Below are 16337 nucleotides of genomic sequence, written 5' to 3'. Positions count from 1 at the left end.
TCATTATCTATCATTTCATTATTCATTATCTTCATTCTAGGGACTGTTTGGAGCCATCAGTTGTAAAGCTGTCACTATTAATGAATATATTGATGGCATTGCACAGAGGCTTCTTGAAGGGTTAGAAGATATACATGTCTTCTGTATTCCATTAAAATTCTAAATGGAGACTTAAATAGATGTAACAAAATCCTATAAGAAATCATATTAAATATTCTTGGTTTCTTTGTTACTTTCATAAAGGAATATAGCTGCTGTTTGCTTTGCACCTATTTGCTATGGCTTTTGCTTACACAGATTTACAATGTGTTATGTATGGGTTGCTGAACAGACATGGGTGTCCATATGCACAGAATAGCATGGATAAGAAATACTTAAGAGATAGCACTTGGTAATGTTGTACTTGGAACCCTTTATATGTGTTCAACAATCTTCATAAATTATGAGTCAGCCTGGTATGTTATAAAGAGCTTATAAGTCAGGAAGCAACTTCCAAATGCAGGCTATACCATATACTACTCAGAAGAACTTTTGAGCAAGTCATTTGGTATCTCTGAACCTTAATTTCCTCCTCTCCAAAATGGGATTGAAAGCAGTGATATCTACACTCATAGGCAATAAGTATGTTTACTAGGTAAAGCAACAGGTACATCAGATGATAAATCTGATATAGTCCCAGAGCTTTTCTTTCCTTTCCTTAATTCAAGCTGGATGTCTGACTGTGGCCTACCACTGGTTGCAAATTATCTTTTCTTGAGTAATTGTTATTTATCTTTAGATTTTTATTCTTTAAATTTTTTCCCCTTTCTGTTCTTTTGATAATAATATGCTCTTTCTTGTATTAAATAATGCTAATAGTACATGGTAGTGGTTTTTAAACCTTGTTCTTGGCAAAACAAGTTTGTCAACAAAACATGGTGTTATTTTTAAACTGACTTATGAAATCCAAAGTCTTGGGAATCCCATTGTTTTTAATACTGTTTGGCCTAACTTTCTAACAAATAAGGACTTTGTCTAACTAAGGACAGTATCTAGGACAGATAGATGTCCTTAGGCATTTTTCTACCTCTGTACACTGATGAATATAGTTAACATGTTTAGTTCCATTTGCAATCAAGTAAACTGCTATATGGCTTTCCTGCCGGCTCAGTGATAAAGAATCTGCTACTAATGTAGGAGACGCAGGTTCCATCCCTAGGTTGAGAAGATCCCTGGAGAAGGAAATGGCAACCTGGCACCTCACTCCAGTATTCTTGCCTGGGAAATTCCATGAACAGAGGAACCACGTGGGCTACAATTCTTGGGGTCACAAAAGCGTGGGACAGGACTTAGCAGTTAAACAGTAACAACAGATTGCTATATATAAGTAAACTAGACTGTAAGTTAGTATGCAATTTCATCCAACCAGATATACATTTATTTCTCTTTAATTTTCAGGAAACTAATACAATGAGAAATAACTTAAATGCACACATTTTAATTGCATGTTAAAGAACTCCGCTCATTGTTAGGATCTTTCAGTGCCTGTACGTTATTACGTTAGTTAATATCACAGCAGCAAAACATAGGTTGTGATTCAATTAAAATTTCTAGTTGGTAAAATTCTAGATGAGGCATAGATTATAAGAGATCATAAGGACTAGAGAAGTTGGCAGTATAGCTGGGAAACTAAGGAAAAAGAAAATCCTTTTTTAAAAATGAGCTGCTTAAGGTTGATATTTTGAATTCTATAACATAGTCTACCATTGTGTAGATTGATAAACCAACTTGCTTCATTAAAATGGTGGCTACTTTATAACTGATACTTACTCATAATGCGCATCTTTAGCCTAATTACCAGGCCGAAGAGGCAATGGAGTAAAAGCTCAAAATGGCTTCTCTGTCCATGGGATTCTCCAGGCTAGAATACTGGAGTGGGTTGCCATGCCCTCTTTTCAGGGGATCTTTCCAACCCAGGGATAGAACATGCCTCTTATATTCCCTGCACTGGCAGACAGGTTCTTTACCACTAGCACCACCTCAGAAGCCCATGTATTTTTAAGAATGATGCATTATAGCTCAACATTATGTGTGTGTGTGTGTGTGTATATATATATATATATATATATTTATATTTTTTCCTTACCTTAAGCATCTTTTAAGTAAATGTTTTTCAAGATGATCCTTAGCTCAGGATTATTGTTAAACCTTGAAGTCAGTGCACAGTCATATTTCTAATGCTTTTATATTTTAATAGCATTTCTATTTCAAATCGTAATTGAGAAATTTATTTGTTAGGAGAGTGACTGATGTAAAATTTCTTTTTATTGATATTTTTATGATTATAGAATTAATACATGTAGCACAGAATTGTATAACTTAGTTAATGGCTGCAGAATCTTATTTTGAATAATGCTGAATTAACTAGTGTGAACAGACTGCAGATTATACTTCAGATTTAAAAAAAACTATACATATGTAAATATTTCTGTTTTTATACAAGTATAATCATATAGAACATATTTTTTAATAATTATTTCTGTACTTGTAATCTTGATTACTAAAACCATATGACTCTAGACATACATATGTGTGTATATGGTGTGGTGTATGCACTTGAAATACATCATTCCCCCCAAATATAACTGCACCTTCAGTTCACTTCAGTTCAGTTGCTCAGTCGTGTCTGACTCTGCGACCCCATGGACTGCAGCACGCCAGGCCTCCCTGTCATCACCACCTCCCACAGTTTACTCAAACTCGTGTCCATTGAGTCAGTGATGCCATGCAACCATCTCATCCTCTATCATCCCCTTCTCCTCTTGCCTTCAGTCTTTCCCAGCATCACGGTCTTTTCAAATGAGTCAGCTCTTTGCCTCAGGTGGCCAAAGTACTGGAGTTGCAGCTTCAACATCAGTCTTTCCAATGAACATTCAGGACTGATCTCCTTTAGGATGGACTGGTTGGATCTCCTTGCAGTCAAAGGGACTCTCAAGAGTCTTCTCCAGGACCACAGTTCAAAAGCATCAATTCTTTGACGCTCAGCTTTCTTTATAGTCCAACTCTCACATCCATATATGACCACTGGAAAAACCATAGCCTTGGCTAGACGGACCTTTGTTGGCAAAGTAATGCCTCTGCTTTTTAATATGCTGTCTAGGTTGGTGATAACTGTACTTCCAAGGAGTACGTGTCTTTTAGTTTCATGGCTGCAGTCACCATCTGCAGTGATTTTGGAGCTCAAAAAAATAAAGTCAGCCACTGTTCCACTGTTTCTCCATCTGTTTGCCATGAAGTGATGGGACCAGATGCCATGATCATTGTTTTCTGAAGGTTGAGCTTTAAGCCAACTTTTTCACTCTCCACTTTCACTTTGTGACATCAAGAGGCTCTTTAGTTCTTCACTTTCTCCCATAAGGGTGGTGTCATCTGTATATCTGAGGTTTTTGACATTTCTCCTGGCAATCTTGATTCCAGCTTGTGCTTCATCCAGCCCAGCATTTCTCATGATGTACGCTGCATATAAGTTAAATAAGCAAGGTGACAATATACAGCTTTGACGTACTGCTTTTCCTATTTGGAACCAGTCTGTTGTTCCATGTCTAGTTCTAACTGTTGTTTCCTGACCTGCATACAGATTTCTCAAAAGGCAGGTCAGGTGGTCTGGTTTTCCCGTCTCTTTCAGGATTTTCCACAGTTTGTGGTGATCCACACAGTCAAAGGCTTTGGCATAGTCAATAAAGCAGAAATAGATGTTTTTCTGAAACTCTCTTGCTTTTTCGGTGATCCAGCGAATGTTGGCAGTTTGATCTCTTGTTCCTCTGCCTTTTCTAAATCTAGCTTGAACATCAGGAAGTTCACAGTTCATGTACTGTTGAAGCCTGGCTTGGAGAATTTTGAGAATTACTTTACTAGCGTGTGAGATGAGTGCAATTGTGCGGTAGTTTGAACATTCTTTGGCATTGCCTTTCTTTGGGATTGGAATGAAAACTGACTTTTTCCAGTCCTGTGGCCACTGCTGAGTTTTCCAAATTGCTGGCATGTTGAGTACCACAGTTTCACAGCATCGTCTTTTAGGATTTGAAATAGCTCAACTGGAATTCCATCACCTCCACTAGCTTTGTTCGTAGTGATGGTTCCTGAGGCCCACTTGACTTCACATTCCAGGATGTCTGGCTCTAGGTGAGTGATCACACCATCGTGATTATCTGAGTCTCAAAGATCTTTTTTGTACAGTTCTTCTGTGTATTCTTGCCACCTCTTCTTAATATCTTCTGCTTCTGTTAGGTCCATACCATTTCTGTCCTTTATTGTGCCCATCTTTGCATGAAATGTTCCCTTGGTGTCTCTAATTTTCTTGAGGGGTTAGACTTACAATCTGGTAAACTAGCTAATATGATAGTTTTAGTCTTATTCTCTGGCACTTCATTCTAAAAATATTTTGCTGTATTTTCTCCTGACAGATTACTTCAAAATGTATTTTTTTTAAAGGCAAAAGAAATACAAATGTATATATGCATACACAGTTGTACAATGCATCCAATGTGTAGCCACTGTCTTAGCAATGTAAATATACACAAAAACAAGAGAGGGACAAATGGGAGAATTTTTTTTTAACTTCTGCATAGTTTCTTACCTGATTTCTTATTCGAGTTATCTGTCCTATAACATTCTAAAGAAGTCAAAATCTGTTTTAGGAACATAATGATAAAGTGAAACAAATACGTTTTATCATTGTTCAACTTATGTATTTTTTTGTTTAAAACTGTAGTAACTTTGAAGCTTTCAAGTGTAAAGCAATTGGGATAGATTTTTGAAGTGGGATAGATTTCTGAAGTGATAATCTCTTAGGAAATCTCTTTGCTAATTTATATATTTCCTAATAGTAATAGTATTTACTTTGAGGTTTTTAGAGTCACTAGAGGTTCTGGCTGAAGAGATTTTGATTCAGTATGTCGGGGTACATTCTGAAATTCTGTGTTCAGAATTCTCTATTTCAGAATTAGCCTTGCCTGGAATTCCCAGGCAAGGCTAATATATTGCTAATCTATGGATTATACTTTGAATAGGAAGCCTTTATGACAAAAGTTGGCAGACTTTTCTGTAAAGGACCAAGTGGTATTTTGGCTTTGTGGGCCATGTGGTCCCTGTCACAACTCTTCAGCTCTGCCACTGTAGCACCAAAGCAGCCAAAGACAGTACATAAAGGAATGAGTGAGACTATTTTCCAATAAAAAGAAACAGGTGGCAGGACAGGTGTGTCCTAGTTTGCTAAGCCTTCCTTAGAGGACCACTCTGAAATTAGACATTACTTATAAAGTTTCTAAAGATCTAAGAAATATATGTATATACACACACATATATGTTTGTAAGATCAAGTGGGCTTGTCTGTTCAGCTTAGTTTTATAGATGTCAGGATATGACACACTTTTTTTAAAACCCCATTATAAAATGGGGTAATTTATAATAATAATAAAAATATAATAATATAATATATAATAAAATATAATAATATAATAATAATAAAATGGAAGTAATTTATAATAATTACTTCCCCATGGATAGAATACTGAAGTGAGTAGCCTTTCCCTTCTCCAGGAGGTCTTCCCAACCCAGGGATTGATCCTAGGTCTCCCTTATTGCAGGTGGATTCTTTCCCAACTGAGCCGCAAGGGAAGCCCATAGTAATTCCTTCACACTTAAATGGTAAATGCGTTAACTTTTACTGAACATCTAAGTTTTAGTGAATAAATGATGATAAAGTAGTGATAAAGGGTCCTCTAAAGGCCATTTGAACAAACAAGAAAGCTTACAGCTTGAGGATGTTTAAAATTATAACAAAGTAAGACAGTTATTGGAGAAGGAAATGACATCTCACTCCAGTATTCTTGCCTGGAAAATCCTATGGACAGAGGAGCCTGACAAGATACAGTCCATGGGGTCGCAAAGATTCGGACATGACTGAGCAAACACACACAGAACAACATAAGACAGTTATAAAAACCCGTTGTATTAACTTTACTCACTTCTTTTAGATTGTGAGTCTACAAGTTACTTTTTTACCAGGTACAGTAAGTGTTTTTCAGGATTAAGAAATCAACTAGGAGAAATAAGTTGTTGGCAAGAAAAATAATTATAATAGAAACTTTAAAATGGGAAGCCAAAGTAAATACATCAAAACTTGGTTACAGTTGTTAGGAACTATAAGTAAAACTAGCTTCCTTTTACCAGGCCTTTGCAGAGAAGGAAGGATGAAGTGCCTGCCCTGAAAAATTGTAAAGTTATAGAGGTAAAAGGAAGGTCAGGTAGGAGAGAGCCTGCAACAAAGCTAGCAAAACGTTGCAACAGCAGAAGACCTCAAATCCATTCTGAAATGGGTCCAGTGCTGTGGTCCATATAGAAAGGATGAAGAGACTAAGAGATGAATCATCCAAACTAAGATCTGAATAACTTGAGTTCACAACCTTCATATTCTGAACTAGAATCTTACTAGCTAGCACTATCCATCCATGCCTAGAGAATCCCATGGACAGAGGAGCCTGGCGGGCTACAGTCCATAGGGTTACACAGAGCCAGACACAACTGAAGTGATTAGCAGCACATCCATCTATCCTACATCCCTGTCCCATTTTTTTTCTGTGTTTATTCTACATACTTTGCATTTTAGTTTTCAGTGGACCTCACTTCCAGTTTCATGAAAGGTCATTGTGAGGGAACTTCTTGCTTCTTCCTCCCTCTTTCATGAAATTAATTACAAACTTAGTTTACATCCACTTCCGTCATACCATTTTTCCTTGTATCTCAGAGGATAAAGGGTTCTTCTCCCTGCCCAAACTTAATTCTACAAACATTCAAGTTTCTCCTGTGTTAGAGAAAATATCTTCATGCCTAAATCTCTTCATAGTTAAGTATCTTTTAAGACTAGAGAAGAGATAGTCCCTGCTTCACAGTGAACTTTAGTTGCTACCACATATGTTGTGCAGTCACTCCTAGACTAAAATTTTTTCTCCTTAAATTGACCACAGAACTCTTAATTACAAAATTTAAAATTCATTTTCAACCCATTATTTGAAAGTTTAATATTCTTTTTCAAAATGATTTTCTTTCTTAATTTCTCTGACACTGCTCCCTTCTGTTTTGTTTTGTTTTTTCTTTCCAGCTTTCTGATCCCTACTTGGCACTTGTGGAATCCCTTTTCATAAGCTACTATTCTGAGAAATAGACTTCTGAGTCTGTCTAGCCTATCTTGAGTCTGTCTTCTGAGAACCTCCCTTTTAATTTTCATTTGTATTTCCTGTTGCTTACTAGGAGTTTTTACTTCAGTGTCCCATAGGTATTTGGAGTTTAACACATCTAAAATTTTCCACTTGTATCAACCAGTATTTTGGGTTCCCTATCATGGTGAGTGATGTTTCATCTAGCCAGTAAGGTGGGAAACCTGGCCTCACCTTCAGTTCTTCATTCTCTCTCATTAACTCCAGCCAGTCCAGCATGAAAAATAATGGTTGACATTTATTGGGTTAATGATTTTGTGCTCAGTACATTCAAGACACTGCAACAAGTACTTGTTAATATTATCTCTTTCAGTCTTCACAGGAGCACTAAAGAGAGGAATTATTAACCTTACTTTAAAGATGGGAATTAGATTTTCAAGGAGGCTAAAGTAGTCCTATAAATATTGGAGCCAGGTTTAAACCCCCCTACCTCCACCCCGTAGAAGGAGAGTTAGTTTTCCAAGTCCTTCTCTCACCATGCTGAACTATTAACCATTTCCTGCATTCTCTACATGTTGCCCCTGCACATATTGTTATTTGTTTAGAATGCTGATTTCATCATACTCAGTTTTAGCTCAGGTACTGACTGTTCTTTTAAACTTAAAATCTCTCCCCTTCTACAAACCAAACAGCTCCTTCGTCTTCTAAGTAATGCTGTCTGCAGAACTTTAACACTTAGGACACTATGTCACTAGACACATCTTTGTCTCCCATGTATATTGCCTGGTATAAAGAACTCATGCTATAAATTTTGGTGAAGTTTAATGGAAAGAGAAGAAAATTTTAAAATAAAGAACTTTTAATCAAAACAAAATGATAGTGCCACAGAACACAGAAATACAGATCAGTGGAGCAGGATAGAAGTGCAGAGGGAAAGCCATGCACTCGGTCCCCAAGTCCATGACAGGCGGCGAGAATATACAGTGGACGAAAGCAGTGCGCTCAGTAAACAGTGCTGGGATAACTGGACAGATACATATAAAAGAATGAAATTAGAACATTCTCTACCACCATATACAAAAATAAACTCAGTGGATTAAAGACCTAAATACAAGACTGGATACTATAAAACTCTTAGAGGAAAACATAGGCAGAACACTCTATGACATAAATTGCAGTAAGATCTTTTTTGATCCACTTCCAAGAGTAATGAACAAATGGGACCTAATGAAAAGCTTTTGCACAGCAAAGGAAACCATAAAGGAAATGAAAACCCACAGAATAGAAGAAAATATTTGTAAACAAAGCAACCAAAAAGGGATTAATCTCAAAATATATAAACAGTCCATATATCTCAGTATCCAAAAAAAAAAAAAAAAATCAAAAAGTGGACAGAAAATCCAGATAGACATTTTGCTAAAGAACACATACAGCTGGTCAAAAGGCATATGAAAAGATGCTCAACGTCACTAATTACTAGAGAAATGCAAATCAAAACTACAGTGAGGTATATCACCTTATACTAGTTAGAATGGCCATAATCAAAAAATCAACAAACATTAAATGTTGTGAATGGTGTGGAAAAAAGGGAACCCTTCTACACCGTTGGTAGGAATATAAATTGGTGCAGCTACTATGGAAAACACTATGGAGGTTTCTTTAAAACTAAAAATAGAGCTACCGTCTGATCCAGCAGTCCCATTCCTGGACATAAATCTAGAGAAAACCATGATTCAAAAAGATCCGTGCATCACCATGTTCATTGTAGCACTATTTAGATAATCAGGACATGGAAGCAAACTAAATGTCCATTGACAGAGGACTGGATAAAGAAGATGTGGTAAGTATATATTACTCAGCCATTAAATAGAAAGAAATAGTGCCATTTCCAGTGACATGGATAGACCTAGACACCATCATACCTAGTGAAGTAAGTCAGATGGAAAAAGACAAGTATCATATGATACCGCTTATATGGGAAATATAAGCACATGGTACAAATGAACCTATTTACAAAACAGAAATTGAGTCACGGATATAGGAAACAAATACAGTTACCAAGGGGGAGAGGGGGTGGAGGGATAAATTGGGAGATTGGGACTGACATGCATGTGCTTGCTATGCTAAGTAGATTCAGTTGTGTCTGACTCTTTGCAACCCCATAGACTGTAGCCCTCCAGGCTCCTCTATCCATGGGATTCTCCAGGCAAGAATACTGGAATGGGTTGCCATGCCCTCCTCCAGGGAATTTTCCCAACCCAGGGATTGAACTGCTCCCTTCTCTCTCCTGCATTAGCAGGCAGGTTCTTTACCACTAGCGCCACCTGGGACATATACACACTACTACTGTAAGAACCTACTGTATAGCACAGGAGACTCTTCAATACTGTTTAATGACCTATAGGAACAGAATTTGGAGAAGGCAATGGCACCCCACTCCAGTACTCTTGCCTGGAAAATCCCATGGATGCAGGAGCCTGGTGGGCTGCAGTCCATGGGGTCGCTAGGAGTTGGACACGACTGAGCGACTTCACTTTCACTTTTCACTTTCACTTTCATGCATCAGAGAAGGAAATGGCAACCCACTCCAGTGTTCTTGCCTGGAGAATCCCAGGGACGGGGGAGCCTGGTGGGCTGACGTCTATGGGGTTGCATAGAGTCGGACACGACTGAAGAGACTTAGCAGCAGCAGCAGCAGGAATAGAATCTAAAAGAGTGGATATATGTGTATAAATATATAACTGACTCACTTTGCTGTACTGCAGAAACTAACACAACATTGTAAATCAACTCCAATAAAAAAAATTTAAAAAGTGAAAAAGACTTGCTCCAACAACAGAAAACAGAACTGTAGAGTATAAAGGGTGAATGTAATATATATTGTTTTTTCCTTAATGAGAGCATTTCCTCAGGGAGGAAAGCTTTCTCTTTGAAATTCTAACCCTTATTTCTTAAATAACACTGGTAAAGTTAATTGGAATACTGACAGTTTCATCTTCCTCAGCAATTTGTGCAAGTAATTTGTTGTATCATTTTGTGTTTCTGAAAGAAATGTGAGAGAAATGCTTTGCAAGTGATTGAAATATGGTGAGGTTTAGTATTTTCTTACAGATTTTGGGCTTGGGTTAAGAATTTCTGATTCCAGGTAAAGAACTGATAGTTACTCCAGTCAGAGCTCACACAGCTTAAAATTTTTTTGGCATTAGAGATTTCTTGGCTAGGGAGAGAATGAGCAGTAAAAGGCAGCTCAGATGTGTAAAGAAGGAATAGATTAGTATCAACTAGTCATCCTGTTTCCTATTGAGCCAGTCAGACACAGACAAATAGCCAGTTGATTGTTAATGTAAGACTTTAATATAGTTTCTTACTGGCAAGCAGAGAGCTTTCTGCTCAGAGAAAAATCGGTTGGCAGTGATGTTACTGTATTAAGTTGAAAATTGAAAGAGTTCGATCATAAGAAGCATGTCTGAAATGTGGAACATATGTGAGGGAAAGGAAATAAAGGAATGAATATAGTATATGAATGAAGACTTCAAGAAAGTGAAGACTACTGTGTAGTATTGGCTCAGACGGTAAAGAATCGGCCTGCCATGAGGGAGACCTGGGTTCGATCCGGTTGGAAAGGTCCCCTAGAGGAGGGCATGGCAACCTGCTCCAGTATACTTAGCTAGAGAATCCCCATGGACAGAGGAGCCTGGAAAGCCCCAGTCCATGGGACTACAAAGAGTTGGACACGACTGAGCGACTAAGCACAGCACTGTGTAGCACAGACCTTCAGTTAGAGGAGTCAACCAGACCATGATTAGAGGAAAAGCAATCAATACGAAACATGAAAAAAGAGCTGCCAATCTGTTTGGTCTCTCTCTGAAATAAGGGTAATTTATTTGAGACTTATGGTAGTGGCTTAGTCAGTGCTTTAATTTGTAGTTCAAAAGTAAGACTAAGTTAAATTGCCAGAATCATTGAATTAACTTGAATCTTAAATTTGAAATGTATTCCATTCCTGAATAAATGAAAATAATTAAGGTATAGTTCTTGCATGATTTAGTCACTTTACAAGTTTGTTAGATATCAATATAACTATATTGCTAGAAAGCACATTTCCAGACTACAAAATCTAGATCTAAATAGTGGAAGTCTTGAGTTCCCTTGTGAATTACAAAGGGAGAAGTGATGATGAACTTTTTGGAAGAGGGTAATTCCAAGCAGAAACGCACACACAAACACAAACCTGTAGTTCTTCAGTCTCTTTCTTCCCTCCACCTCTTGAGTCTGCTTGTATGTTCCTGTTCCTCTGTTTTGATTTGGGTTGGGTCTAGATTTAGGTGTTTTACTTAGAAGCAAGAATTGAAGTAGAAGATCAAAAGAATTTTTCAGAATCTCATCTATAGCTAAGCTTTCTTTTCCATAGTAGATAGCAGCTAACATTTATTGATTATTTGGTTATGTGCCAGATACCTGATTCTCGTAACTTTATTATAAGAGTAGACTTTCTTTGTATTTCCATTTTGGGAAATTGAGGCTCAGTGGTCAAATTCTGGCTTCATACCCCTTGAAAGTGGCAAAGCTGGCCGTCAAAACTCTCTCTCAGACTCTTAACCACTAACAGGATTCACATGAGTTCGTTTTTGTAGGATTATTATTAGAAAGGAATTCTTTAGAATCAAAACAAGATAGTACCTTCTTATAACTAATCTTTTAGGATATAGAAAGAGTTGTATTATTATGAGCTTTGCTTTGTAACCATATTTTTTTTCTAGTATTTTTTCTTATTAAATGTTTCCCATTTATTTCCGTTTTGATTTCAGAAATGTATTGTGGTGGAATAGAACTATACCTCAGCATAATAAAATCCACAGTTAGGAATTCTAACATTTACTTTAGGAAACATCCTGGTTTTGTCATTGAGGTCTCTGTTTGTTTCTGTATTTATTTTTAAATGGTCAAATGAATAGCCAGGTGTTAAATTTTTGAATTAGTATGTTAAATGAAGTCACATGTTAATTTTAATTATATTGGGTTGGTCAAAAGTTTGTTCAGGTTTTTCCATAACGTCTTATGGAGTATTTGACAAAGGGGAATCAAAGTACCTTCAGTTTTTTTACAGGACTTCAAAGGTCACAAGTAGGTCATAGAAAACCTGCCAAGGGTTCTGTATATCTTTTTCAGGGAGGAAAATCATGTGAATTTAAAAAGCAATTTTAAACTAGAAATTGCTCAAATATTTTTAGTCCCTTGCCTGGCAGTACATGCATGACAACCGCTACAGTGTTCACAGTGGGAGCATGGTATGTCTGAGGTGGTAGAAAGAATAAGAACCACTGCTCTGGAGTATTTCTTCAATGTTATTAAAATTCATTGTTTTACTGGTTTGTGAGATCCACTGAGCATTTGAGCTTGTACATCTCAGTAAAATTCAATTATGTCAGCATTGTAGTTATTATAATTTCCTAATGTCTAATAAGCTGTACTTTAGAGATTTTTCTATTTTTATTGGAATGTGGGGTCTCAAACTAGTAAAAGAGAACAATAAAGTCCTGAAATTCTGTTCCATGATTAACTTTGTTAGAGTGAATTTAAATATTCTCAGGTCAGTGATAGGTTTTGTTTTGTTTTTACAATGAATGATAATGTTGACAGTTACAATTAGATTTCTGTTCACCAGTTTTTGTTAGAGGAATTTCTTTTTCTTAAAGGGGCAAAGTATTTAGTGTTATCTCTTGTATTTTACCAAATAGTAGGTTATACAGCTAGGTAGAATGCCCTTATGAGCAAATGAGAAGCATCTTAAACTAGTCCCAGATGAGAAGGTTTGAGTGGAGAGAGTAATAACTCCCATGGACCAGAACAGGAGGCTGTCAGAATACAAGTCGATTACAAGTCGTCTGTAGTCCCAGGTGAATGCAAAGGGGCTGTTCTTCGAAAAGTGTAAATTCTTTAGTCTTTGCTCCTGATTTTACTGGACTGGAATCATTATAATAAGATGCTCTTCAAATATTAATTTTTATCTAAATTCTTCCCTGTCTTTGATTTGTGCTTATTAAAGAGGACAAGGGGCATGGTAACCCTCTCAGTCCAGGACCCTTATTATTTAATACTTAACAACTTGACATTCTTACTACTACTAGTATACCTCCTTCTATGTCCTTGATTTGGATTGATCCACTGAGAAGATTCTTTTCTGCCTCTTGACACCAACTGGACACTACCTTCTATTCTTTTTAGCATGTCTCATCCTTATTAGGATAAGCAAAGAGTATTACTGCAATAGAGTTAGTGTAAAGAGTGTTAAGAAAATGTAGTAAAATAAGTAAAATTGCTCAATGATTAAGGGAACAAATGTCAGGGGAAATCTGTGCCCATGAGCTAGCTGGCCCTCATAGTAATCATAAAACCTCATCTTTACTGACACTTGGGAACCCACTGAAAGCCACCTAAATTAAGTAACCTATTAAGTTGAAAACTGTAATGTTTATAATAGACATTATCTGTTAATGATTTACATATGGACGAGTGCTGTTTTTAGTGCTCAGAGAAAAAGTAGAGTTTCATGTAATCTAAAGAAAACATGGTACAAGTAGGACAAATACTGGAAAAAAATATGTATTTTAAATTACCAGTAAGAAGAGAGTGGGGAAACCAATGTTAATTTAAATAAAAAAAAAATGCTTGTAATATATTAGTAACAAGATTTATATTTTAGAATTAGGTGATGGTACATGTGACTGTGAAGCACAGTAAAGAAATTACGGGGATCAAACAGCATTTTACTCCAGTTAATGAAATTGAAAAATTATATTTGATAACAAGACAGTTTTACTAATCCTGCAGCTGTCTAATATTCTTTTTTAACTTGTGTGTTAATGTATAAACAGTGTTTGGGAAACGTGTTTCCAGGTTGTAAGCATTTTCAGTAAAAACTGATGGTGTCTTTGCTATTCCAAATAACATTTTCCTTTTTTCATCTGTTTTTTTCTCCCCCTAGGAAAATGACCGGGCATTCCTTCCACATGGGCTACAGTATGGCAATTTTGAATGGCATTGTAGCTGCTCTTACTGTAGCTTGGTGCCTCATGTAAACCTGCACTGAAGCAAAGTACTGGACAAAACTTAGTCATGATTACTTTGTAATAACAGAACATCACTGCCTATTCAGAAGACCAAGAAAGTTGCTGCTCATTATGTGGTTCAGATATAAGTCATATCATCATCATTATGGAGGACTTTTTCTAGAGCCGAGGCATTGGGAATATATAAGTATTCAGTTTCAAGTAGTTCTTAAAAGTATAAGATGTTTACCTCATCTTTTTACTTTTGTGTGTGTTGTCCTTATAAGTTGTAGAAAACGTTTTAATGGAAATCAAACTCAGAAACCTAGATGCAGAACATCCTGTATCAAAGCCCGCTTTTCCATGTATATACTACATTTTTGCTAAGAAATACTGATAGTACTTTTGAGATAGAAATATTTCTTATTTATTCATTGTATTAGAAAAGCAAACAATGCCTACTACTTTGACATTTTGTAGAAGCTACTTTTAAATCAGAATATTTAGTTTTCAATATATAATCAATAGAAGGTGCACTTATTTTTTTAACGGGGTATGGTTCTTTGGGTTTTTTTGTTTTTTTGTTTTTTTTTTTACATACTTTCCTACTATATATTGAATTTGTATCTTTTTAAATTGTTGCATCTAGGCAAATGTAAATGTTATTTTTTTATCTGGTGCAAACCTAATACCTTCCATTTGTAATAAGTATTTTGTCTTTTTAAGAAAAGCACATTGGCCTCACATTTAAAAATAAGTAAACTTATTTTTAACAGAAAAGTAACTGAAAAAAGTTTAAGTATTTAAGGAGTGATAATACTGAGGAAATTTAAAGCTGTCCCCTCTTTCCATTTTCACAATGCCAAATGTTTATCTTGGTGCATATGTGGTTACTTCAACAGAACCAATACTATCTTGTTTTTAATAAATATAGACTTGACATTTTTATATTTAGGAATGCTTGAATTAGTTTGTTTTTAGTCTCCAAAATTTGGTTACCAAAATAGAACAAAGTATTTTGATACAATGTGTGTACATGTATAATTTTTTATGTATAGTTTCCTTATTTTCCTATTTAAATGTTCTTTTGTAATTGTGTGTTTTGTTTTTGTTCTCATTCTAATTAAGCCTTAATTGTTCCAATTCCTTTCTAAATACCTGCTTAGGAATAGTCACTTGAATTTTAGAAAGATGGACTATTTAAAATACTGTTTTCCCTGGCCATAGGAAAACCTGCCTTAGGATAGCACTGTGTAGCAAATTTAGTAATAAGCACTGCTTATTCAGGCCAAATGGGAAATGAATATATACATTTGTTCATGTTACCTGCTAATTGTTGTTACTGAGTAAATGATTTAATAATGTTTCTAAAAGTCTTAACCTTTTTTTTCTTTTTACCATTCAAAAACCTTTCATTGGAAATGCCAAATGCTGCTCTCTCTAATTTAAATTATCTAAAGTGTTTAGATTAATAGGGGAAGGGGGTGTTCTTGTAAGGCACACATGTTACACACACATACACACATCCCATGGCTTAATTATTCCACACACACACTCACATACACACATATCCCATGGCTTAATTATTCCTTGCAGAGTAGTGCTTCCTGTCTTCTTCCCCACCCCACGAACCCTTCTCCTTCTACCTTCCCCAGCAACCTTGGCTCCCTTCCCCAGCAACTGTTCTATTGCAAAGGAATGTACAACTAACAGAGTCAGTTTTTCTTCTCTCTGCCCCCAAAAACTCCCCAACACCCTCAAATTTGGATAACTTCTTCCTGATTTTTATGTCTTATGACTAAGAAAAATCTAGTAGACCATTTACATGTAAATATAAGATACTATATATAATATGGATACATATAAATATTCAGTATGTATCTCTTAAGCTACTTCTTCTGGAGCTCTGTTTCTTTTGGACTGGTGCCGGGGTCCAGCCCCAGCAGGATCCAGGGAATCCCTCAGGATGACGGTGTCAGCGATAAGGAAAGTAAAAGGGGAGAGAAAGAGGCTTGATCTTCCTTGGTTTACACAGAAAGCCAATAAAGCTCCTGTGTCCCAAGGAGTCATCCTGAAAGAAGAACAGAGAGAGAAA

At 36.3% G+C, this 16337-nt stretch overlaps 1 protein-coding gene across 1 annotated transcript in view; it reads left to right on the top strand.

The window, feature by feature from the left end:
* The window catches only part of ARL6IP6 (ARF like GTPase 6 interacting protein 6), a 41725-nt gene extending 26110 nt beyond the window's left edge, over positions 1-15615 (top strand). The window contains exon 4 of the mRNA XM_019983309.2: positions 14179-15615. Coding sequence (XP_019838868.2) covers positions 14179-14272 — 94 coding nt within the window. The 3' untranslated portion in view covers positions 14273-15615. The remainder of the gene's footprint in view (positions 1-14178) is intronic.
* Positions 15616-16337: the final 722 nt, after the last annotated feature.

Source organism: Bos indicus, chromosome 2, assembly GCF_029378745.1.
Source record: "Bos indicus isolate NIAB-ARS_2022 breed Sahiwal x Tharparkar chromosome 2, NIAB-ARS_B.indTharparkar_mat_pri_1.0, whole genome shotgun sequence".
In the NCBI taxonomy this organism is placed as follows: Eukaryota; Metazoa; Chordata; class Mammalia; order Artiodactyla; family Bovidae; genus Bos; species Bos indicus.
This window is presented reverse-complemented; position numbering and strand designations above follow the sequence as displayed.